Source organism: Amblyraja radiata, chromosome 18 (genome assembly GCF_010909765.2).
Source record: "Amblyraja radiata isolate CabotCenter1 chromosome 18, sAmbRad1.1.pri, whole genome shotgun sequence".
NCBI lineage: Eukaryota > Metazoa > Chordata > Chondrichthyes > Rajiformes > Rajidae > Amblyraja > Amblyraja radiata.
Window position 1 is genome coordinate 43,523,216 of NC_045973.1, and position 25,494 is coordinate 43,548,709.

The window sequence follows — 25,494 nt, forward strand, 5'->3', positions numbered from 1 at the left end:
TGGTGGCAAAAACAGGAAAGCAGACTATTATCTAAATGGTGGCCGACTAGGAAAAGGGGAGATGCAGCGAGACCTGGGTGTCATGGTACACCAGTCATTGAAAGTGGGCATGCAGGTGCAGCAGGCAGTGAAGAAAGCGAATGGTATGTTAGCTTTCATAGCAAAAGGATTTGAGTACAGGAGCAGGGAGGTTCTACTGCAGTTGTACAGGGTCTTGGTGAGACCACACCTGGAGTATTGCGTACAGTTTTGGACTCCAAATCTGAGGAAGGACATTATTGCCATAGAGGGAGTGCAGAGAAGGTTCACCAGACTGATTCCTTGGATGTCAGGACTGTCTTATGAAGAAAGACTGGATAGACTTGGTTTATACTCTCTAGAATTTAGGAGATTGAGAGGGGATCTTATAGAAACTTACAAAATTCTTAAGGGGTTGGACAGGCTAGATGCAGGAAGATTGCTCCCGATGTTGGGGAAGTCCAGGACAAGGGGTCACAGCTTAAGGATAAGGGGGAAATCCTTTAAAACCGAGATGAGAAGAACTTTTTTCACACAGAGAGTGGTGAATCTCTGGAACTCCCTGCCACAGAGGGTAGTCGAGGCCAGTTCATTGGCTATATTTAAGAGGGAGTTAGATGTGGCCCTTGTGGCTAAGGGGATCAGAGGGTATGGAGAGAAGGCAGGTACGGGATACTGAGTTGGATGATCAGCCATGATCATATTGAATGGCGGTGCAGGCTCGAAGGGCCGAATGGCCTACTCCTGCACCTAATTTCTATGTTTCTATGTTTCTAAACAGTTATCATCCTTCGAGGGCACCCTGACATATATTGCTGAATAGTAAAAAGACTTGTTGTTGGATCTTAAATTGACACTGGTGGAAATGGAATGCATCCCTGGTTTCTCTGTAGCGTTATATGATAAATTAAAATGATGAAGCCTTCAGGCAGCTTTCTCCACTCCATCTATAAGGCTTGTGGAGGATACTGTTCACCTCCAGAGCAAGCCCTTGATGATGCCCATTCCATGATGCAGCCCACTGCACCTTGGTATTGCAAGATGTGGTGTTTGGAACGGTGCATGGTGGAATTGATCAGGATACATCTGGGTCAACACATGTCATGGAACGATAAATCACGAGAACATGGTGAAGTCTGATGGCATTTCTCATTAAGATAGACACAAAATGCTGGAGTAACTCAGCGGGACAGCCATCATCACTGGTTAGAAAGAATGGGTGACGTTTCGGGTCGAGACTCTTTTCCAGACTTTGTCGGCCCTTTGTCGAAACTGCTTCTCGACCCGAAACGTTACCCATTCCTTCTCTCCAGAGATGCTGCCTGTCCCGCTGAGTTACTCCGGCATTTTGTGTCAATCTTCGGTGTAAGCCAGCATCCGAGGTTCCTTCCTGAGCATTTCTTATTACTTATGCAATAGTTTCATTTGAAGTTTATCTGAACATCAAAGCAAACACATTAGGACCACATTGTCCAATAAACCCCTCAAACCTGCTCAGCCATTGGCTGATCTGAATATAATCTCAGCTCAGCAATCCTGTTTACCAACAGTAACCTTCCACGTCCTTGTTTACCGACTTTGGCTTTAAACATCCAAGGACTTTACTTGCACCATTCCTTCGGGTAGAGTTCCAAAGACTCATTAACTTCTGACAAAAAAATACATTGCCTCATTTCTGTCCTCAGTCCGGAAGTGGCGGCGCTGTGAAATGGCTGCGGCTCGCCTGCAGTCTGTCTGTTTTTACTTTTTTGTGTTGTTTTTTTTGTCTTGTTCAGTTAAACGTTTGGTTATTAGGTTGTGTTATGTATGGGGGGGGCGTGAAACAGGGCTTTCTGTCTCTCCCTTTGGGGGAATGCGACTTTCTTGTCGTATCCCCCTTCTCTTCCCCCGTCTGATCTGAGGCCTAATGGCGGAGCTGGCGGCCTCCAACCTGCGACCGACCTCGAGGATCCGGAGGTAGAGCCAGCTGCGGCAGCGTTCGGGCAGCGGCACGACTCGGCGCTCCGATGAGGGTGGACGGTGTGGGGCTGAGACACTCCTGTGAGGGCAGCCCGGCTCCCGGCTGGAAGGCGCTCCCGTGTGGGCGGCCCGGTGCGGGGCTGAGACGCTCCCGTGTGGGCGGCCCGGCTCCCGGCTGGAAGGCGCTCCCGTGTGGGCGGCCCGGTGCGGGGCTGAGACGCTCCTGTGAGGGCGGCCCGGTGCGGGGTTGGAAGGCGCTCCCATGTGGGCGGCCGGCTCCCGGCTGGAAGGCGCTCCCGTGGGGGCGGCCCGGTGCGGGGCGGAGACGGTGCTCTGGCGGCTGAGGCGGCGTTCTGGCGGCGGCGACCTGAATCCGGGGCTCGGCCGCGGGCCAGTGGATGACATCGTCGGGAGCTCGCGGGTCACAGGTTGATGCCTGTTTTCCGGAGCTCCCGTGGCAACAACTGCGTCCGCTGGACTGGAGGGCGGCAGCTTCGACCACCCCCGGGCCGCGGAGCTTGAACCACGGGACTGACTTACCATCGCCCGGTGGGGTATCGTCTCAGCGCAGAGGGAGACGAGGAGGGAAGAGACAGTAACCCTAAGACTTTTGCCTCCATCACAGTGAGGAGGTGCTTGGTGAACTCACTGTGGTGGATGTTAATTTGTGTTTATTGTGTGTTGTTTATTATTACATGTATGGCTGCAGGCAACGACATTTCGTTCAGACCGAAAGGTCTGAATGACAAATAAAGGATTCAATTCAATTCAATTCAATTCTGCCCTCCATGGGAGATTCCTTACATTTAAATAGTGATGGCTACTCCCTCTTCTCCCCTCTCCCATCAGGCAAATGGTACAGAAGTGTGAAAACGCACACCTCCAGATTCAGGGACAATTTATTCCCAGCTGTTATCAGGCAACTGAACCATCCTACCACAACCAGAGAGCAGTGCTGAACTACTATCTACCTCATTGGTAACCCTTGGGCTATCCTTGATCAGACTTTGCTGGCTTTACCTTGCACTAAACGTTATTCCCTTATCATGTATCTATACACTGTAAATGGATCAATTGAAATGATGTATTGTCATTCTGCCGGTTAGCATGCAACAAAAGCTTTTCACTGTACCTCGGTACACGTGACAATAAACTAAACTGAACTGATATTAATTTAGTAAGCCTAACCTGAGCTGTTTTCAACATGCTTCCTTAAATGAGCAATCAATGGTACACAATACTTCAAAAGTGGTTGCACCAACATCATATGTATCTGTAGCATAACCTCTTTAGTTTTGTTTTCAATTCCCCTGCCAATAAACTATATAATATTCCATCAGCTTTCACAATTATTTTCTGTTCCTGCATACTAGCCTTTTGCTAATCCTGCACTAGGACACCCACCTTCCATTGGATTTCAGAAGTGTGCAATCTCTCACCATCTAGATTACAATTCTCTCTTCTTTTTCCTTGCCAAAATGAATTTCACATTTTCCCACATTATACACTATTTATACTCAGTTTACTGTCCACTTATATAATCTATGTATTTCCCTTTCTATCAATGTCCTGTTCAAAGGCTACCTTTCTCCCTATCTTTGCGTCATCTATGTATTTCCCTTTCTATCCTTTTAATGTCTTGTTCAAAGGCTACTTTTCTCCCTATCTTTGCATCATCTGCAAACTTTTGCCTCGATGAAAACCATTCCAGTTTAATTAAGCCATTCCCTTACAGATATTTTCAATGTCAAAGGGTAATCACTGGTCCCATTTCCTGTGTTCAGTTACATGTAATTATATTTGGAAGATATGTAAGATTTATTGACCTCAACAAATGGGAAGCTTACAGTTAGCCATTTTCCCCATTCAAAATACACTAGCATTCATTGAAAGTTTGGAATTTCGGACAAAAGCACTGTGATGCAATGATGGGAAAATGTAAGATATTTCAATGGGTAGCAATATGGACTAAACCCATCGATTTGGATGTCACAACGAGAACAACGGCTTGTATATTGTCTGACCAACACATGTAATCGCTTTAGAATTATGTCAATTTTATTGATATTAATTTGCTGGCACGGATGAAGGTTTACTAAGGACTGGTCACATTTTTATTTACATGTTTTCCAGTAAAATATAAAGAGTCCACTTACTACGGAAGAATAGTTTTTGGACAGTACTTTGGAGCACAGCTCGTGGTGAGCTGATTAGTATGACAAGAAACCTCTCTGCTGGTGCAACGACACAAGTGGCATTTCAGCGGTGCCACTTCTGTTGTAGTTATAGAGTCATATGGAGTCATAAAGTGTGGAAACAGGCCCTTCGGCCCAACTCGCCCACAACGGTCAACATGTCCCAGCTACACTAGACCCACCTGCCTGCGTTTGGTCCATATCCTTACAAACCTGTCCTATCCATGTACCTGTCTGTTTCTTAAATGTTCCAGCCTCAACTACCTCCTCTAGCAGCTTGTTCCATGCACCCACCATCCTTTGTGTGAAAAGGTTACCCCTCAGATTCCTATTAAATGTTTTCCCCTTCACCTTGAACCTGTGTCCTCTGATCCTCGATTCCCTTACTCTGGGCAAAAGTCTTTGTGCATCTACCTGATCTATTCCTCTCATGATTTTATACACCTCGATAAGATCAATACACTTCTATAAGATCATAGTTCACCCACAAACTCCAATTGTGTAGTCGTGGTGGTCCTTTTTTTGGGACTCTGAGGGGTTATGAGCTGCTGTTAAGTGAAACTGAAAGAAAGTCGCACCACAAGGATCCACAATCCTGTTTATATCAACGTTCAAGTGGATTTATATCAACGATGGTGGAGAGAGTCAAAAACGTCAAATTCCTGGGAGTGCATATTTCCAAAGATCTTTCCTGGACCCAGCACACTGATGCAATTAGAAAGAACGCACATCAGCGCCCCTACTTCCTGAGCAGATTAACGAGATTCGGCATGTCAAAGAGGATTATCTTGAACTTCTACAGGTGTACAGTAGAGGGCATGCTGACTGGTTGCATCATGGCCTGGTTCAGCAACTTGAACGTCCGGGAGCGGAAAAGACTACAAAAGGTTGTGACCACTGCAAAAAGATGTGACCATCACCGGTACTGACCTCCCCACCATCGAAGGGATTTATCGGAGTCGCTGCCTCAAAAAGGCAGCCAGCATCATCAGGGACCCACACCATTCTGGCCACACTCTCATTTCACCCCTGCCATCGGGAAGAAGGTACAGGAGCATGAAAACTGTAACGTCCAGGTTCAGGAACAGCTTCTTCCCTACACTTCAACCTCAAATAAGCTCTCAACTACAAGACTATTGTTATTATTGCACTTCTATTGTTTGTTTTTTGAGCATATGTGTATGTGTATATATATATATATATATATATATGTGTGTGAGTGTACTTGTGAGTATGTGTATATATACTCACTGAACTTTTATTTCCTCTCTCGTTTATCATATTGTTTACAGTGCACTATGTTTACATATTCTGTTGTGCTGCTGCAAGTATGAATTTCATTGTTCTATCAGGAACATATGACAATAAAACACTCTTGACTTGACCTTGACTTTTGAGTTTGAGAGACTGCACTGTGCCATTTCTTCTCTTCCTCTGCTACCCACTAATGGGCCTGTCCCACTTAGGCGATTTTTCAGCGGACTGCTGGCGACTGTCAAGTTACCGGCAGTCACCTTAAAAACAGGAAGGTTGGCACTGTAAAAAGACGGCGGAAGCACAGTGTACGGTAAGTCCTTTAAAAAAGTGAGGGGGGGGGGGGGGACATAAGGGGAGAGGAGCGGGGAGAAGGAGTGGTGACAAATTTTAAGAAGCCAGAGATACACGGCTGTGAAGCTCGGCGGACATTAACATTACCGGTCGGTTATCCTTGGTTCTGAAAACTACTGCTTACCTTTTTTTCCCCAATGAGCCAATGAAATTCACCTGTCAGCACTGGCTACAACCTACAAGAACTTTCGACCTCCTGGCAATCTACTAGGACCTCCTGCCGACCCACCTATGGCTCGAGAATTCTCGCTACTCTCCATGGCAGCTTCATTCTAGTCGCCGCTAATGTTTCAACATGTTGAAAAATTCACAGCGACCATAATGAGGCTGTGACTAGTTCCCAGAATGCGGGAACTCATCTCGGCCATGAAGGCGACTCCCCGGTAACCACCCGCGAACATGTGGCAACGATGTGGCGACTGCATGGTCTACTGCAGTCGCCTAAAAAGTCGCCAAAGTGGGACAGGCCCATGAGTGTCACCTTCCACCTTTTAACTCCCCTTCCCTTTGGAGGTGCTGCTACGGGTCATCTTCCTAAAGAACGGACACCTCACTGATTAATGCTGACAGCAAATACCCTGAAGTTCATTGCAAAATTGATTAAGCATCGCACTTGCCTTGACAAGTGGAACGTTTCATAATGTTGCTGTAAAACATCGCTGTTAAGCTATTCAGGATTTATACTTTGCCTACATTGAGATTAATAATTTAAATTTATTGGCATTAATCCCACTTCCAATCAAATTTAAATGAATACCTGGGCCTTTATTGGTACACTTGATCACATCATTGCGGCACTTTGGGAACTTTATTATAATGCTATGTGATAGACACAGCTACGAGTGCTGTGAATAATACCCTATGAATTGTATGTTACCTATTTCCTGAATTTCAGAAATGAATTCCAATTCTAAAGGCCTTTTGGTGGCACGGTGGCGCAGCGGTAGAGTTGCTGCCTTACAGCACTTGAGACACGGGTTCGACCCTGACCACAGGTGCTGTCTGTACGGGGTTTGTACGTTCTCCCCGTGACCTGCGTGGGTTTCTCCAAGATCTTCGGTTTCCTCCCACACTCCAAAGACGTACAGGTTTGTAGGTTAATTGGCTTGGTATGAATGTAAAATTGCCCCTAGTGTGTGTAGGGTAGTGTTAATGTGCGGGGATCGCTGGTCTGTGCAGACTTGATGGGCCAAAGGGCCTACTTCCGCGCTGTAACTCTAAAACTAAAAACCTTCATTGTTGTGGTTTGCTTTTGTCTGAAACTGCTCATTACATTCATATATGTTTAAGAAGGAATTGCAGATGCTGGAAAATCAAGAAGATAGACAAAAATACTGGAGAAACTCAGCGGGTGAGGCAGCATCTATGGAGCGAAGGAAATAGGGACCATTTCGGGCCAACACCCTTCTGTTCATCTCATGGTGGCGATGGAGGTGGTGAGGATCAATAAGACAAGGATGGCAAGGAGCAGAGGAGACAGAAGAGGCATCAATATGGTTACATCACAAATCATGCAGTTTCATAATGGCGGAACTGATCTGAGTTGTTGACTTTTCATACAGAGATCCCATCGAGGAATAAAATACCGCAGATGCTGTAAATCAGAAATAAAAGCTGAAATGCCTGGAAAAACTCAGGTAAGATGTATTGTAATGGAAAGAATTCATGTTTAATTTTGCTGATCTTTCATTGAAATTGATTGCGTGTTTCCAGTATTTTCTGTTTTTGTTCCATTCCCTTGGTCTGATGCTGCTGAAACCTGAAGAGTACATTGAATGACACCCAAGGTAGAAACAAATTGCTGGAGTAACTCAGCGGGTCAGGCAGCATCTCTAGAGAGAAGGAATGGGTGACGTTTTGGGTCGCGACCCAAGAAACAGTCTGGAGAAGGGTCTCGACCCGAAACGTCACCCATTCCTTCTCTCCAGAGATGCTGCCTGTCCCGCTGAGTTACTCCAGCATTTTGTGTCTGCTTTTGATTTAAACCAGCATCTGCAGTTCTTTTCTACACATGAATGACATCCATGTTGATTTATATTTCACCACACATGCTTCCAATCTCAGAAGGTGCAGGCTGTGGGCGACAACATGCTCTCCGGTGTAGGGGAGGATGCTACACAGTGTTAGGGTCACCTCCTTGGTATGTGGGACAGGAAGCATTCCAGCCTCATTGCTGCTTTGGACAGCAAGAAACAGTGTCTCTGTTTTTCCACTTTCCTTAAAGACCGATCGGAGATTTGCATCTGGTCCAGGAAGGCACTCTTGTTCTGTCTGCCCCTCTTTGAAATACAGATGCTGGCTTATACCTAAAATAGACACAAAGTGCTGGAGATTGAAGAAATGGTCCCTACCCGAAACGTCACCCCTCGTTTCTCCCGAGATGCTGCTTGACCCACTGTGTTGCTCCAAACATAGAAAATAGGTGCAGGAGTAGGCCATTTGGCCCTTCGAGCTTGCACCGCCATTCAATATAATCATGGCTGATCATCCAACTCAGTATCCCATACCTGCCTTCTCTCCATACCTCCTGATCCCTAGCCACAAGGGCCACATCTAACTCCCTCTTAAATATAGCCAATGAACTGGCCTCAACTACCTTTTGTGGCAGAGAATTCCAGAGATTCACCACTCTCTGTGTGAAAAACACTTTGTGTCACCCTCACTGCTCTGTTTATTCACTGTATTTTGTTTGCTTGCTGGATGTGGTCTTTGCTGGAAGGGCTTGCATTTATCATCCATCCACACCTGTGGACCCCTTGAACTGAGAAAGAAGGAACTGCAAATGCTGGTTTTGTAGTGAGACCAGGCAGGTAGAGCAAAAAGTTCTTTATTAGCGGAACAACACTCGAACTACACGCATACTTGGTCAGGAATAAACGATTCAAGCTCCTGTAATGGTGAGGAGCACCAGCTACTGAACATACTGTTCCCAGTCACGTGACTGTCCCGACCAATGACGAGGGTTCTGAATACCCATCTTCACCACTAGATGCCGCTACTGTTTACCAAAGTAAAACACGAAATGCTGGAGTAACTCAGCGGGTCAGGTCGCATCCCCGGAGAACATGGATTGGTGACGATTCGGGTGAGGACCCCTTTTCAAAGCACTGAACTGAGTGCCTTTTACGAAACTCACTTCTGGAACCACCAATGACCAGACCAGGTGAAAACGGCGTATCCTTCAGACACCAGACGGAGCTGGAAGGGTACAGAGAAGATTTACGAGGATGTTGGCAGGAATAGAGGATCTGAGCTATAGGGCGAGGTTGAGCAGGCTGGGACTCCATTCCTTGGAATGCATGAAGATGAGGGGTGATCTTATAGAGGTGTATAAAATCATGAGAGGAATAGATCGGGTAGATGCACAGAGTCTCTTGCCCAGAGTAAGGGAATCAAGGACTAGAGGACATAGGTTTAAGCTGAAGGGAAAAAGATTTAATAGGAATCTGAGGGGTAACTTTTCCACACAAAGGGTGGTGGGTGTATGGAACAAGCTGCCAGAGGAGGTAGTTGAGGCAGCGACTATCCCAATGTTTAAGATACAGTTAGACAGGTACATGGATAGGACAGGTTTGGAGCGATATGGAGCAGGTGGGACTAGTGTAGCTGGGACATGTTGGCCGGTGTGGGCAAGTTGGGTCGAAGGTCCTCTTTTCACTCAGTATCACTCTATGAGGTCAATAAGCTATTATTGACCACAATGACAACAATTTGATTATTTTGTGATTATTACTGATACAAGCTTATTCATTTGATTACATGTAGTTAAATTCAGTATTTGAATCATATGTCCAGATCATAAGAGGGCGACACGGTGGCGCAGTGGTAGAGTTGCTGCCTTACATAATCGATCCCGATTATGGGTGCTGTCTGCACGGAGTTTGCACGTTCAGCGGGAGTTTTCTCCGAGATCTTCTGTTTCCTCCCAGTCCAAAGACGTACAGGTTTGTAGGTTAATTGTCTTGGTATAAATGCAAATTGTCCCAAGTGTGTGGAGGATAGTGTTAAAATGCGGGGATTTGCTGGTCGGCGCAGGCTTGAATAGGCCGAGGGGCCTGTTTCTGCGCAGTATCTCTAAACTGAACTGAACTAAATCAACCGGCAGTCTTCTGAATGTTAGTCGAGTAACTAAATATCTCATTGCTACAGGTAATCTTGAAATGTAAGAGGAGAGAACATTCTGGGACATCCAATGAAAATATTCAAAGAAGCAAATGGATCAAGTTGCGTATCTTTCTTAGAAGATGAAATAGAGTGGTGGTTGAAATTTATGGTCTAAAGTCGATGCTCTCAAGCTGTGTGCAACTATTTCACAGAATATTAATAAAAATATTTAGCTTTGGAACTTTCCCTTCCCCTTGAACATGTTGTCATAATGTTTTCAGTGATGTACGTCTGCCCTCTCACTCCACAAAAGAATAGCAAGCAGCAGTGAAGTAAATTGATAACTTTATTTACCTTTAAAAATGATAAGTAAGCAAACAAAATCCTGTGCCACAAAACTCTCCAGTGCGTGAAACTTGGCACCACACCTAATATTGCAGATTCTTTTAAAAAGGGCAGAATACTTGACCTCACTATGTACCAAATACATTGTTTTTTACAGGAACTAAAATGATCTGTTTTTCCCCACAGTTTCTTGAATATATGTCTGAGAAATAACAAATAAACATAGGAAAGTTGTAAAAAATATCAGTAGTGTGTTACTTTGTCCATGGCATACATTTACAAGCAGAGCACTTTAGTGATATCACATTTGGGACCAGACCAATCATATATGTATGTTTATGGGGCTTTGGTTAGGGAAAATATACAGTGGAAAGTCATAGCTATAGAAATATTGTAAATTTAAAATGCCCTTAAATAAGAAAATTCCATCAAAATTATTGAGAAGTGAGTTAAGAAGTGGATTTATGAGCTTCCCTTAACATTAGGAGACTGTTGTCGTACCTTCTCTTGTCAATGTGGGGAGGTGACTCAAATATAATGGCTCCACAAACATGCACTGTGACTTGCAATGGTTTTTAAGGTACTTACAGATGAGCATAAATGTCCATAAACACTGTGCCTTCCATAATGAAGAGTTCCAAGTATAAAAGTTTTATATCACATTATGTATTGATTGCACACTAACATTTCTATAAAACATTTACCAGTCACATTATTGCACGAGCTCACTAATATGCACTATATATTTGTTCAGTTACTCATACAATCATTAAAAAGTCACCTTTTTTAAAAAACAAGTATATAATGTTTAATTTGAATTAACAAGTTAATAATAAAGTTTGTGCAAAACAAGCAGGACTCTATAATTAAGTGGCATCATTTTTGCTGTCGTTTTACAATACAGACTGAGGGATTTGCTCAGAAGTGTGTCTCCTTCTCCGTGATGGTGGGAATGCGTTCATCGTCTTTAAGCTTACGATCACAGTCATTCATTGCGTTGCTCAATGTGTCCTCATTCGATAACCCCATCCCTTTTCTTCGCAGCTCTGCACTGGGCGTGGTAAGTTTTTTAATTCTCTGAAAGAATTCAAAATAATTACATGAATGTGAGCCGATGAACCTGTTCAGTTTCTCTTTTCTTTTTAAGGTAAAAAATACCCTGGTCCCTAGCAATGAGGACACATAGAGGCGGCACAGTGGGGCAGCTGGCAAAGCCGCAGAGACCAGACCAGAGACCCCGATTCGATCCTGACCTCGGGTGCTGCCTGGGTGGAGTTTGCGTGCTCTCCCTGCGACCGCGGGGGTTTCCTCAGGGTGCGCCAGTTTCCTCATCCCAAAGATGTGCGGGTTTGTAAATTAATTGGCTTCTGTAAATTGTTCCTTGTGCATAGGGAGTGGATGTGAAAGTAGGATAATATAGAATTTGAGTAAACAGATGAACAACAGTCGGCTTGGAATCCGACGGTTTCTATTTCTATTTCCAACCTGTAATTTAAAATCAATGCCAAAATCACTAGTTGATGTCATAAATGATAGGAGTAGAATTAGACCATTCGGCCCAACAATCCACCATTCAATCATGGCTGATCTATCTCTCGCTACAAACCCCATTCTCCTGCCTCCTCACCCATAACCCCTGACACCCGTACTAATCAAAAATCTATCTATCTCTGCCTTAAAAATATCCACTGACCTGGCCTCCAGTCTTCTGTGGCAAATAATTCCACAGATTCACCACCCTCTGACTAAAGAAATTTCTTCTCATCTCCTTCCTAAAATGTCCTTTAATTCTGAGGCTATGACCTCTAGTCCGAGACTCTCCCACTAGTGGAAACATCCTCTCCACATCCACTCTATCCAAGCCTTTCACTATTCTGTATGTTTCAATGAGGCCCTCCCTCATTTTTCTAAACTCCAGCGAGTACAGGCCCAGTGTCGGCAATTGCTCATCATAGGTTAACCCAGTTCTTCTTAAACTATTTCAGTGTAATTCAGTCTTGAGTTTTTATCACAAAATTTCATTCACCCTCGCGAATGTTCTTATGTTTTTTGGTAATTTTCGTCTTATTCTTCCTAGTGTATAATTTTATACATCATTTATTTTGTCACATGAGCAAAAAATTAACTCATTTTTAAAGTGTTTATTTTAGTCAACTTTTTGAACATCCTAAAATATGTAAAGAAAACTAGGAGTGAAAAAAAAAGAAGTTTAATTACCACTGGAAAATCATTCTAATGGAATGATAAAAAAACATTCCATCGTCTAAACACTGGGCTTCAGCCCCATCCTACCCTTTCTGGCTTTGATTACTGCAGTTTCTTTCTTGGAAAACTAGCTCAAAAAAATCACGGTCATGTTCACAATTGTGAAAATCATGTTCAAATGAAATTTAAAATGAACACATTAAAGGAAGGAAGCAAGTGGTGTGATTTCTTCATATAGTCAAGGGTGTCAAGAGTGTTTGAATGTCATATGTCCCAGAACAATGAAATTCTTACTTGCAGCAGCACAACAGAATATGTGAACATAGTACACTGTAAACAATATAATAAACGAGGGAGAAAAAAAGTTTAGTGTGTGAATATATACACATACTCACGTACACATATAGATTATATCTCTCTCTATATATATACGCACACAGATGTGCACACAAAAAATAAATAATAGTGCAATAATAACAATAAGTATGTAAGAGAGACAAAAATGCTGGAGAAACTCAGCGGGTGAGGCAGCATCTATGGAGCGAAGGAATAGGCGATGTTTCGGGTCGAGACCTTTCTTCGATGTAGTTCAAAGCTTATTTGAGGTTGTAGTGTTTAATAGCCGAATTTCTCGACCATGATTTGTGCGAGAATCTGACTGCATCTTTCCCCTTCCATGTGGCAGACCCAAAGACACTCCTAACATCCACATTTGTTTTCCGGTGATAGACACAAAAAGCTGGAGTAACTCAGCGGGTCAGACAGCATCTCTTGAGAGAAGGTATAGGAGACGTTTCAGGTCGAGACCCTTCTTCAAACTGAGGGTCAGGGGAAAGGGAAATGAGAGATATAGGACATAAGTAGACTATTATCTGAATGGTGGCCGATTAGGAAAGGGGGAGATGCAACGAGACCTGGGTGTCATGGTACACCAGTCATTAAAAGTAGGCATGCAGGTGCAGCAGGCAGTGAAGAAGGCAAATGGTATGTTAGCATTCATAGCAAAAGGATTTGAGTATAGGAGCAGGGAGGTTCTACTGCAGTTGTACAGGGTCTTGGTGAGACCACACCTGGAGTATTGCATACAGTTTTGGTCTCCTAATCTGAGGAAAGACATTTTTGCCATAGAGGGAGTACAGAGAAGGTTCACCAGACTGATTCCTGGGATGTCAGGACTTTCATATGAAGAATGACTGGATAGACTCGGTTTGTACTCGCTAGAATTTAGAAGATTGAGGGGGGATCTTATAGAAACTTACAAAATTCTTAAGGGGTTGGACAGGCTAGATGCAGGAAGATTGTTACCGATGTTGGGGAAGTCCAGAACAAGGGGTCACAGTTTAAGGATAAGGGGGAAATCTTTTAGGGCCGAGATGAGGAAAACATTTTTCACACAGAGAGTGGTGAATCTCTGGAATTCTCTGCCACAGAAGGTAGTTGAGGCCAGTTCGTTGGCTATATTTAAGAGGGAGTTAGATGTAGCCCTTGTGGCTAATGGGATCAGGGGGTATGGAGAGAAGGCAGGTACGGGATACTGAGTTGGATGATCAGCCATGATCATATTGAATGGCGGTGCAGGCTCGAAGGGCCGAATGGCCTACTCCTGCACCTATTTTCTATGTTTCTATATGAATGAATGAAATGCAAAGAAGTAACGATGATAAAGGAAACAGGCCATTGTTGGCTGCGGGCCAGGTGAAAACGAGTTACAGACGAGACTCAACAAGACAGCTTTAATGAAACACTTTAGCGTGCAAGGCAGTGAATTTAGACCAGAATACGGTAGACTTAGCAGAAAATGTAGTCTGCAGATACAGTTTAGAAGGAGGAGCACTGAGAACTATTAAAAATAAATCAGCATCCCTTCAATCCATTTCATTACCGTGGCAAACTACATTGACATTGTAGCAGCAGCGGTAAATGAGATTACAAGTACAGATTCAGGGATCACTATCAACTATTCAGATTCAGATTCAGATTCAACTTTATTGTCATTGTCAATGTACAGTACAGAGACAACAAAATGCATTCTGACAGCTGTACTGAAACAGGCCACTACTGTTGAAGCAGACTGCTACTATGGACACAGTCTGTTGTATTTATCGTTATCAAGTGAGACACACTGACACCTAAGGAACATTGATGAGTTAAGAGTCACACAGTCATGTGGGAGCAAGCTGGCCCTTTGGCCCATCGAGCCTGTACTGACGATCAAGCAACCATTTGCACTAATGCTCCACTTATCCTAATTTATGTTGCCCCTTCCTCTGGGCCTACCCCCTCACTTAAACTCCTCGGGCAAATGATAGTGGCCAATTGACCTACAAGAACCTGCACGGATTTGGGATGTTGGTGTAAATTATACAATTATTAGGAATATTAATAAAGTGAATAGCCACAGTGTTTTCCACAGAGTGTGTGTGTGTGGGGGGGGGGGGGGGGGGGGGGGGGGGGGGGTGAAATCTAAAACTAAAGGGCAGAGGTTTAAGGTGAGAGGGGAAAGGTTTAAAAGGGACCCGAATGCCAATATATAGAACGAGCTGCCAGAGGTAATGGTCAAGATGGGTACAACTACGACGCTTCAAATATTAAGATATGTACATGGCTAGGAAAGTTTTGGAAGTGTATGGGCCAGGCACAGACAAGTGGGACAAGCTCAGTTAAGCAACTTAGCATGGCAGAGTTGGGCCGAAGGGCCTATTTCCATTCTGTTTAACTCCACCACCCTTTAATTGGAGGATAGGATTCCACGCATGAGGCTGCTGTGGAAGATGAGAGTCCATGGTATCAAAGGGCAGATACCAGCATGGATTGCAGGTTGGCTGGGCGGCAGAAGACAAAGAGTGTCAACAGAGGGGGACTTTTCCTGGTGGGCTGCCAGTGACAAGTGGAGTTCCGCAGGGATCAGTGTTGTGACCGCTACTCTTCACGTTGTATATTAACGATTTGGATGAGGGGATTGAAGGCTTTGTGGCCAGGTTTGCGGATTTATATGAAAATAGGTGGCGGGGCAGGTAGTGTCGAGAAAGCAGGGACTCTGCAGAAGGACTTGGACAGATTGGGGTAGTGGGCAGAGAAGTGGCTGACGGAATATATTGTCGTAAAGTGTGGAGTCATGCATTTTGGTAGTAGGAATAAAGACATCGACTATTTTCTGCATTTGTCGGCACTGTGCCTGTACTCGCTGTAGTTTAGAAGAATGAGAGGGGACTTCATTGAAACATACTAAATAATGAAAGGCATGTGGAGAGAATGTTTCCATTAGTGAGTTTCTATTAGAGTGTCTAGGATTAGAGGTCATAGGCTCAGAATTAAAGTACGTTCCTTTACGAAGGAGATGAGGAATTTATTTTGTCAGAGGGTGGTGAAACAGTGGAATTCTTTGCCACAGAAGGCTGTGGAGGCCAAGTCAGTGGATATTTTTAAGGCAGAGATAGATAGATTCTTGATAAGTACGGGTGTCAGGGGTTATGGGGAGAATGGGGAGAAGAATGGGGTTAGGAGGAAGAGATTGATCAGCCATGATTGAATGGCGGAGTAGACTTGATGGGCCGAATGGCCTAATTCTGCTCCTATTATGACATGAAACCCATGGGGAGAAAGTGCAAACTCTGAGACTGAACGCTGGAACTGTGTCCGAAGGATAGGGAAATTGCTGCTGAATCAATGATACAGAGGTATAGATTGTGTCTGTTGGTGAAGAATAGTTACCAGATAAGGCAAGTCATGAATGGAACAGGCATCACTGAGACAGGCCATGAAAGAATGAATTAAGCTGGGACAGTCGTCTCCTGTCAACCATTCTCACTGAAATGGTCATGGTCAAATCTGATGAGCTCTCAAATACTCACCATTAATAATTCTTGTATCCAAACTATAACAGATATGAGAGTTGCAGTTGCAGCCTCCGGAGATTCGGTGGCTGCAACTGCGGGTTTGGCGGACGGCGGCACCGGGAGCCCGCGGGTCCCTGCTGGGAGACCGCTTTTCAGGGCTCCCGCAACGGCGACTTCTCCCGCCCGAGTTGCGGGGTTGAAGAGCTCCTGGAGCGGGGCCTTACACCATCGTCCCGCGCGGCTTGGAATGGCCGCGGGACTTTGCGAGCGCACGCCGGGGGCTCTAACAACAAGACCCGGTGTGCGACCTTGCATCACCCGGCGTGGCTTTAATGGCCGCGGGACAATTCGCCATCGCCAGCCGGGGGCTTTGACTTTGACTCTGACATCGGGGGGGAGAGTGCAGTGGAGAGATAAGTTTTTTGGCCTTCCATCACAGCGATGTGATGGATGTTTATGTAAATTATGTTGTGTCTTGGGTCTATTTGTTTGTAATGTATGGCTGCAGAAACGTCATTTCGTTTGGACCTCAAGGGGTCCAAATGACAAATAAATTGTATCGTATCGTATATCTCTGAAGATAGACACAAAATGCTGGTAGTTAAAAATGCTGGAGAAACTCAGCGGGTGATGCAGCATCTATGGAGCGAAGGAATAGGTGGTGTTTCGAGTTGAGACCCTTCTTCAGACAGAAGAATTTTTTCAGCATTTTTGTCTACCATCGATTTTTCCAGCATCTGCAGTTCTTTCTTAGACACAAAATTAGATTAGATAGCCTTTATTGTCATTCAGACCGAAGGGACAGGCAGCATTGCTGGAGAGAAGGAATGGGTGACGTTTTGGGTCGAGACCCTTCTTCAGACTGTCAGTCTGCTGAAGGGTCTCAACCCAAAACGTTACCCATTCCTTCGCTCCAGAGATGCTGCCTGCCCCGTTGAGTTACTCCAGCATTTTGTGTCTCTCTTTGGTTTAAACCAGCATCTGCAGTTCTTTCCTACAGTTAACTTCTCGCTAATGCTTGTATTGATATCAAGTAAGCGCACCTTACATCTGCAATTCTCGTCTCCCTGTGCCTTTAATCCACGGCATAGGCTCATTTGTAGAAGCTATAATAAGCTTTTGGAATAAATAAGTTTTATTTTAATACTAATTTGGAGCAGCCATTGCAAAAAGGCAGGAGAAAGATGGTAAATTTACATTGAATAAAATAAAATAAATCAAAGCAGCAAATTATAGGAATACTGGGCAGGTCAAGCAGTGTCTGTGGAGAGAGAAACAGTTGACGTTTCAGGCCTAGAATACTTTATCAGAAGTGGGAGAGAGAGAAAACCAGTTAAGCCCCTGTCCCACTTTCCCGAGATACCACGAATTCTCCCGAGTTTTCCCCTTGATTCAAACTCGGAGAATTAAGGTAATAGTCAGCCGTGGGTACTCGGGGCTATTTTTTTTACTGGTGGACATTTTTCATCATGCTGAAAAAACGTCCCGACTTATATGCCCCGAGAACCTACGGTTGGCATTACGAGCTGCTGAGAAATATCTACGGACTCCTACGGACATTCTCCGAGTTTGAATCAAGGGGAAAACTCGGGAGAATTTGTGAGTAACTCGGGAAAGTGGGGCAGGGCTTTACTTCTCTTAGTGTGAGAGGATGTGAGCAAGGGCTGGACAGAACAAAGGGAATAACTCTGATAGGATGAGTCCAGTTGAAATAATGTGACAGTTATGTAGCAGTTATGTTCAGATGAAACATCTTTGTGCAATGCGTGTTTACTGCAAAATTGTGGGATTTGCTAAACAAAAAAAAAGGAACTAAAATGATGGGAGGCAGAAATTACCAGTTTCAAACCTACATTTATCTTCCTATTTCTGTTAGTTTATGGTTCCTTCCCAGCCTTCTGACTAAACCTTCTATAAGCAACACCAAGTTTTTGCACAAAAAATTTAAACATAATTTTTCTTATCAAAATGTACAAGCTTCTGGCCCAAGGCAAGATTCACAAAGTCGATAACTATCTTGTGTACTGGTTGAGCCCAAAGCAGGGACAAGGAAACAGGGTCAGAAATCCCAAAACATCCAGATGGATGCTTCAGAAGATAGACACAAAATGCTGGAGTAACTCAGCGGGACAGGTAGCAACTCTGGAGAGAAGGAATGGGTGACGTTTCGGGTCGAGACCCTTCTTCAGACTGTTTATTCAGCCTGGTGCAACAGATGCCATTTTAGCAAGGGGCAGATCTCCAGATGAAACCAAGTGGACTTTGCACACTTTCTGTATGGAAACTGTGCCATCTATGAGTTGCAAACACGTGTGGGTTTGGGGGTAAGCTAGGGGGCTCGTCAGCAGTTGAAGGCCAATTGGGACTGGAGTCTAAGCCAGGAAAAGAGTGGGAATGAGGGAATGTTCAGATACCGCGATTGGGTCTAAGGAATGGGATGGTGATGAGATGGTTGATGATAAGGCCACCACAGAGGGCTTTGGGGGAATCACTGGGTTAGCAGGATTACAGGCGCCCATTGACATACCTGTTGGAGGTCAATAGTTCAGAAAGTAGGGGCCTGTCACGGGGAGAATGTACAAACTCCGTACAGACAGCACCCATAGTTAGGATCAAACCTGGTTTCTGGCGCTGTAAGGTGGAAACTACCGCTGCGCCACCGTGCCACCCTAATGTGAGATCAACGGTTGGAAAGGTGAAGGAGATGGGGGGGGGGGGGAGAGGGGGGGTGGTACAATGTGTAAGATAAATACAGGGTTTATCTGACACAAGCCCTAATCAAGTATTGGCAAGGTCTAATTGACCTGCAATGGAGTCATAGAGTGATACAGTGTGGAAACAGGCCCTTTGACCTAACTTGCCCACACCAGCTAAAACGTCCCAGCTACACTCGTCCCACCTGCCCACATACCTCCAAACCTGTCCTTTCCATGTACCTGTCCAATAGTTTCTTAAACGTTTGTATAGTCCCAGCCTCAACTACCTCCTCTGGTAACTTGTTCCATACACCCACCACCCTTTCAGTGAAAAAATTACCTCTCAGATTCCTATTAAATCGTTTCCCCTTCTCCTTGAACCTATGCCCTCTGGTCCTCGATTCCCCTACTCTGGGCAAGAGACTGTGTGCATCTACATTTCTCTCATGATTTTGTACACCTCTATAAGAGCACCCCTCATCCTCCTGCATTCTGGCAACATCCTCGTAAAGGAGCATTGCATGGGGAGTTATGTCATCCCATGTGCCATGAAATGAAACTCACCTCAGGGTCACAATGAGGACTCATATCGAGAAGTGCTGGGACAAATTCCAGAGCAAAATGACACTGATAGGCTGCACATAGTCATTGTCATTTTTCACGCAAAGGGCAGCTCGGTGGTACAGCGTTAGAGCTACTGCCTTAGTGTCAGAGACCCAGGTTCAATCCTGACTATGTGTGCTTGTCTGTATGGAGTCCACACATTTTCCTCATGACCTGTGTAGGTTTTCTCAGAGATCGTCGGTTTCCTCCCACACTCCGCAGATGTACAGGTTTGTAGGTTAATTGGTTTGATATGAATGTAAAATTATCCCTGGTGTGTGAAGGGTAATGATAATGTGCGGGGATCGCTGGTCGGTGCGGCCATGGTGTGCCGAAGGGCCTATATCCACGCTGTATCTCTAAACAAAACTAAACTAAACTAAAAATTATAAAATGCTTTAAATTGTACAATGGTGAAAAAAATGACTTGTGATTGAATTTCAAAGCTGGAGTCCTGCAGAGAAAAAAACATGGCAGAAAACAAGTGATATCATTGAAATCTATGCTTACCTCTGAAAAGGTACCCTCAGAGTTCCATATTTTGATGATAAAACCCAGAGGTATGCAGATCATGGATGACAGAGCCAAGGCCCAGCCTAGTGCGTAACCCCAGTCTGGGTAAACGTATATATTGTTATACTTGAGGGGTTTATACTTCACAATAAAGAAAACGAAAATTGCCTGCAAGAAGAAGAATTTAGTGACATTCAGGTTCATTATTTCAGATATTCCTATATAGTTAAGTATGAGTGTTATTAGAAACAAATTGCTGGAGCAACTCAGCGGGTGGAGCAACCCAGCAGGACAGGCAGCACCTTTGGAGAGAAGGAATAGGTGACGTTCGGGTCGAGATCCTTCTTTAGACCCGAAACATCACCCATTCCCTCTCTCCGAGAGATGCTGCCTGTCCCGCTGAGTTACTCCAGCATGTTGTGTCTATCTTCAGTTTAAACCAGCATCTGCAGTTCTTTCCTACACATTATGAGTGATATTCATGAATGAATAAATGATACTTTATTATCACTTGTGACATGTCACAGTGAGATTCTTTGTTTTACATACACAAGGTATACAAAGAGTTACCACATAAAGGGCGACAACAATGTTACAAAGTATTTAATTTAGTCCTCAATGGTCCCCCTTTGTTCTTGGTGCACCCCCCCCACCCACCCTCCATGCCGGGTTCCACTTTGTTCTCTCCAATTTAAAGAACTTCAATTGGTTCCCAAATGTTACACTTAAGGTGCAATTATTTCATACCATTTACTCCCGCCTCAGGAAAGCAGCCAACATTATCAAGAACCACTCACACCCTGGTCATCCCCTCTTCTCTCCTCTCCCATCGGGCAGAAGATACAAATGCAGGTCCCCATAGATTGAAGAACTGCTTCTACCTCACCTTTATCATACTGATGAACAGGCATCCCATATGTCAGGGATGTATTCCCGATCTTCCAGTCAACCTGGTTACATCCCTTGCATGAGATTTTTATCGGCACTCCCTTTGTAGCTATACCACTTTATTCTGCACTCTATTTATTTTCTCCTGTGCACTACCTGTTGTATTCATGCATTATATAATTGCATTCAAGAATGGTTTGATCGACCAGAACACCTCACAAATTAAAGATGTTCACTTTATCTCGGTACGCACGACAATAATAAACCAGCAATACTAGTGTTCAACAGTCTTGAATACGTAACAGTGTTAAGGGCCCGTCCCACTTGGCAATTTATATGGCGACTACTGGCCTCATTGACTGACGTATCAGATTACCAAAAAATACGCGGCATGATGACGTATGATGCGGCATGATGACGTATGATGCGGCGTGATGATGTATGACGCGCGGTGTTTTTTCAAGTATCGCAACATTTTTTTTGGCGCTGCTGGATTTTGAAATGTTCAAAATCTTTTGACGACCCTGATATGAAGCCGGCAAAATGGCCAAGTGGGACAGGGCCTTTACTCTGGCCTTAACCCGACTGTAGAATGCATGAATGTTGGGTTCCATTGGAAACATGATTACACAATGCAGCAGGACTCTTATCTAGTACCATGCAACGTTTATGATGCTGAGATATTGATTAGAGTAAATTGAGAAAAAGGTTGTTCAAAATGGGTTCTTCATGAATTGGCATGTCTCCAACATGTTCTGGTCCCTAAATTTCAAGCCTTCGTTGGACCTTTGCTGGCTCTGAGATGCAATTTGTACTTAGTATTGTTTTATTTAATCTGAGCAAAGGCCCTTGTCCTAAACCCCTCATGTATAGTACAATGTGACGGGATGACACAAAATACAAAGTACTTCATTGTATCTTAATGCTCTTCACAATCATCAACCAATATCAATATCAGTGACTTTATTTTACTCTCATTAGATGTTACCTAACCTGACGGGAGTTCTTCAACACTTTCTGTTGTTTTTTCACAGATTTCCACAGTATTTTGCTTTGGTACTAGCTTTCAGTTTGCCCTGTGCATGCCTTTCTTAATAAAAATCAAAAGATAGACACAAAGTGCTGGAGCTACTCAGCGGGCCAGGCAGCATCTGGTTAGGAAAGGAATAGGTGACATTTCGGGTTGGAACCCTTCTTCGAACTGAAACGTCACTTGGTCCTTTCCTTCATGTGTGATGCCTGACCCGCTGAGTTGCTCCACCACTTTGTGTCTATCTTTGGTTTCCACCAGCACCTGCAGTTCCTTTCTACTAATTAATAAAAATAAATCAGAGGACATGCTTCAGTATTAAAAAAAAATAACAATTCATATTTGGTGAAGTAAAGAATAAGCACAAAATTCTAAAACCTAGAAACCTACACAATTTAAAGAAAAGGAATATCAGAGGACATAAAAATCCCTTTGGTGCAGGTGTCTAAAGAATAGAATCTAAAAAACAAAGAGGTACCTTCCATCTAAAATGGTGCAGAAATGACTGCAAATAGTTGATAAAAGTCCTCTGATCGTTTGCCATTTTCCTTAATTTTGAAGGAAATGTGATTAATATTTTTCTTAATCAAATGATGAAGCAATTATTAAAAGACTGAGAAAGAGATGAAGAACTTACTGTGCATATACCAGGGGTGATGATTAACCAGCACCATTTAATCAGAAAGAATGGTCTATATCCAATCATGTCTTCTATGTTATCATAAAACCGGTTACTTCCTGTGGACATTAGAGAGATTGGAATAATATCAATTATTTCAATTTGCATAAAATAATATCAAATCATCAAATTGCCTGATTTGCTGTTATTGCAATATTTTGCAATCATTTGTTATTGCAATATTTGCAATCATTAACTGGCCTAAAAGAGTAAAATGCTCGGTTGGTAATTACTCTTGCATTTTAAGAAAACAAAATTATTTAATAACCAGTCAATATTTTGGAGAGCATGATATATGATTAGGACACAATTTATATTTTTATTGTTATGATTCTTATTAACACAATCTTATTCATTTTCTTTCTTAACAATCTTGCTCATCTGTGTGAACGTGTTGCGATATACACCTGGAGGACCAAGGAAAACAAAAAGGAGAGGAATTAAATATTCGGTATCATCCTCGTGAAATCCACTTTTATCTCATCTGCACAGCCTTGCTGGCCAAAGGTGATTTACTCTGGTATCCATCACTCCTAAACTACCCAGAGAGACTGGCTGAGGAAAATAGACAACAGTAAGGCTGTGGGCAGGCTCTGTGACTAGAATCATCAGCCCTTTGTTTCTAGGCAAATGCTAGCTTCCCCAGAGAAGAGAGAGCTATAATTTCACAAAGTAATTTAAAAAGAAATCAGTGATTTGGAGTTAGGCAAATCTCAGATCCTCATTTCAAAAGATGTTTTGTTTTCTTTCCTCACCCAGGTATCTTAAAAGGTGAGAAAAATGTAGTTTGGTTAGCAACAGCGCCACCTATAGCCCTCTAGCATGGATATCTCCCTCTGGGCTTGTAAACATCCATGTATTTGAGTAAAGGCTCTGAACACAGTTATTGGATCACCACGTGTGTTTATATCACAAGAATGACACAATTTGCTGGAGTAACACAGTGGGCCAGATATCATCTCTGGAGGACAGGTTAATTATCTAAAATTGGAGCATTCAATGTTCGTACTGTTAGGTTGTAGGCTACCCAAGAGGTGTTGTTCCTCTAGTTTGTGTGTGGCCTCATTCTGGCAATAGAGGAGGCCCAGGACAGAAAGGCCAGTATGGGAATAGTTAGCAACTGGGAGATCTGATAGGCCGTGGTGGACCCGGTGCAAGTGTTCAGCCAAACGGCCGGCTAGTCTAAGCTTATTCTTGCCGATGTAAAGGATGCCGCGTTGGGAACATCGGATGCGGTGGATGAGGTAGGAGAAGGTGCGCGTGAACCACTGCCTCAGCTGGAAGGACTGCTGGGGTCGCTGGATGGACGTGAGGAATGAGGTATTGGGGCAGGTGTTATATGTCCTGCAGTTGCAGGTGAAAGTTCCTGGGAAGGGGGTGGATTGGGTGGGAAGAGATGAGTGAAACAAGGATTTTAGTTGAGTTTAGCGATACAGCGTGGAAACCAGCCCTTCTGTCCACCGAGTCTGAGCCGACCATCGATCCCCTGTACACTATCCTACACACAAGGGACAATTTACAGGAGCCAATTCACTTGCATGTCTTTGGGATGTGGGAGGAAGTGGCAGCACCCAGAGAAAACCCACAAGGTCACAGGGGGAACGAACAAACTCTGTACAGACAGCAACCACGGTCAGGATTGAAACCTGGTCTCTGGTGCTGGGAGGCAGCAACTCCACCGTTGCGCCACTGTGTTGGGAACTGCGTTGGGAACATCGGATGCGGTGGATGAGGTAGGAGAAGGGGCGCGTGAACCACCGCCCTTGTGGAGTTGCCGAGGGGGGCAGTCTATGCGAAAGGTGGAGAGGGGCGGGGATGGGATGACGTGACTGGTGGTGGGATCACGCTGAAGGTGGCAGAAACTTTGGAGAGTGATGTGTTGGATGCGGAGACTGGTGGGGTGAAAGGTGAGAACCAGGGGAACTACATCCTTGTTCTGTCTGGGGAGAAAGAATAAGAGCAGAACTACAGTGAATAGAAGAGATGTAGGTAAGGGACCTATCTATGACATTGGGAGGGGGGAGATGGGGGAAGAGGCCTTGTTTTTGGTCCTGCTGGGGGTCCCCAGCCACCTCCTCACCTGGCAAACCACGTGGGAGAGACGGTTTAGTCGCTGACTATCCGACGACAGAGCAGGTAGCACGGGATTACATACTCCCCCCGACCTGACCTGACCTGAACATAATGGGGTTAATGGGGTAGAATGGGGTTAGGAGGGAGAGATCGATCAGCCCTGGTTGAATAACATAGAGCTGATGGGCCAAATGGCCTAATTCTGCTCCTATCACTTATGACATGATCCTCCAACTGGAGCTAGAGCTGGCGTGATGGTATCCATGCCTAGTCCAGTTCCACTCATCTCATCTTCCTCCATAATCTAGACACTCTTCTGATTTATAAGCAGTAAGTGGTATACGTGCATCTCTCTTTTACCAGCCCACCATTCTCGTTGCTATCCTCCTAACAACCCCTTCCCGCACCAGCCTCATTCCTTTGTCTTGCTGACTATAAAATAATTGGTCTCACACGACAAAAAGGGAAAGAAGATAATGATATTAAAAACCTACAGTGGATTTTACTTGATCATCTATTTTTTCTCCTTTAGTCTTTCTGGGTATATTAAAGTAGGTACGTAGACATATTTAGTATTCTTTACGCATAAATATTACTGAATGTGACACCGTAAGGCAGCTTTGAATACTAATCATTACTGATAGTGTGATGTTTGGTGGACTGTGTGGGGTGGGAGGACCCGTTGCTCCTCCCGTGCAGCAGGTGACGCTGCACAGGACAAAGGCAGATGTCTTGTATATAG

At 44.2% G+C, this 25,494-nt stretch overlaps 1 protein-coding gene across 1 annotated transcript in view; it reads right to left on the bottom strand.

The window, feature by feature from the left end:
• Nucleotides 1-10,212: 10,212 nt before the first annotated feature.
• Nucleotides 10,213-25,494, bottom strand: part of slc6a11 (solute carrier family 6 member 11) — a 186,155-nt gene continuing 170,873 nt past the window's right edge. Inside the window, exons 13-15 of the mRNA XM_033037252.1 lie at nucleotides 22,638-22,738; nucleotides 20,080-20,250; nucleotides 10,213-11,306 (exon numbers count right to left, since the gene is read on the bottom strand). Coding sequence (XP_032893143.1) covers nucleotides 11,148-11,306; nucleotides 20,080-20,250; nucleotides 22,638-22,738 — 431 coding nt within the window. The 3' untranslated portion in view covers nucleotides 10,213-11,147. The remainder of the gene's footprint in view (nucleotides 11,307-20,079; nucleotides 20,251-22,637; nucleotides 22,739-25,494) is intronic.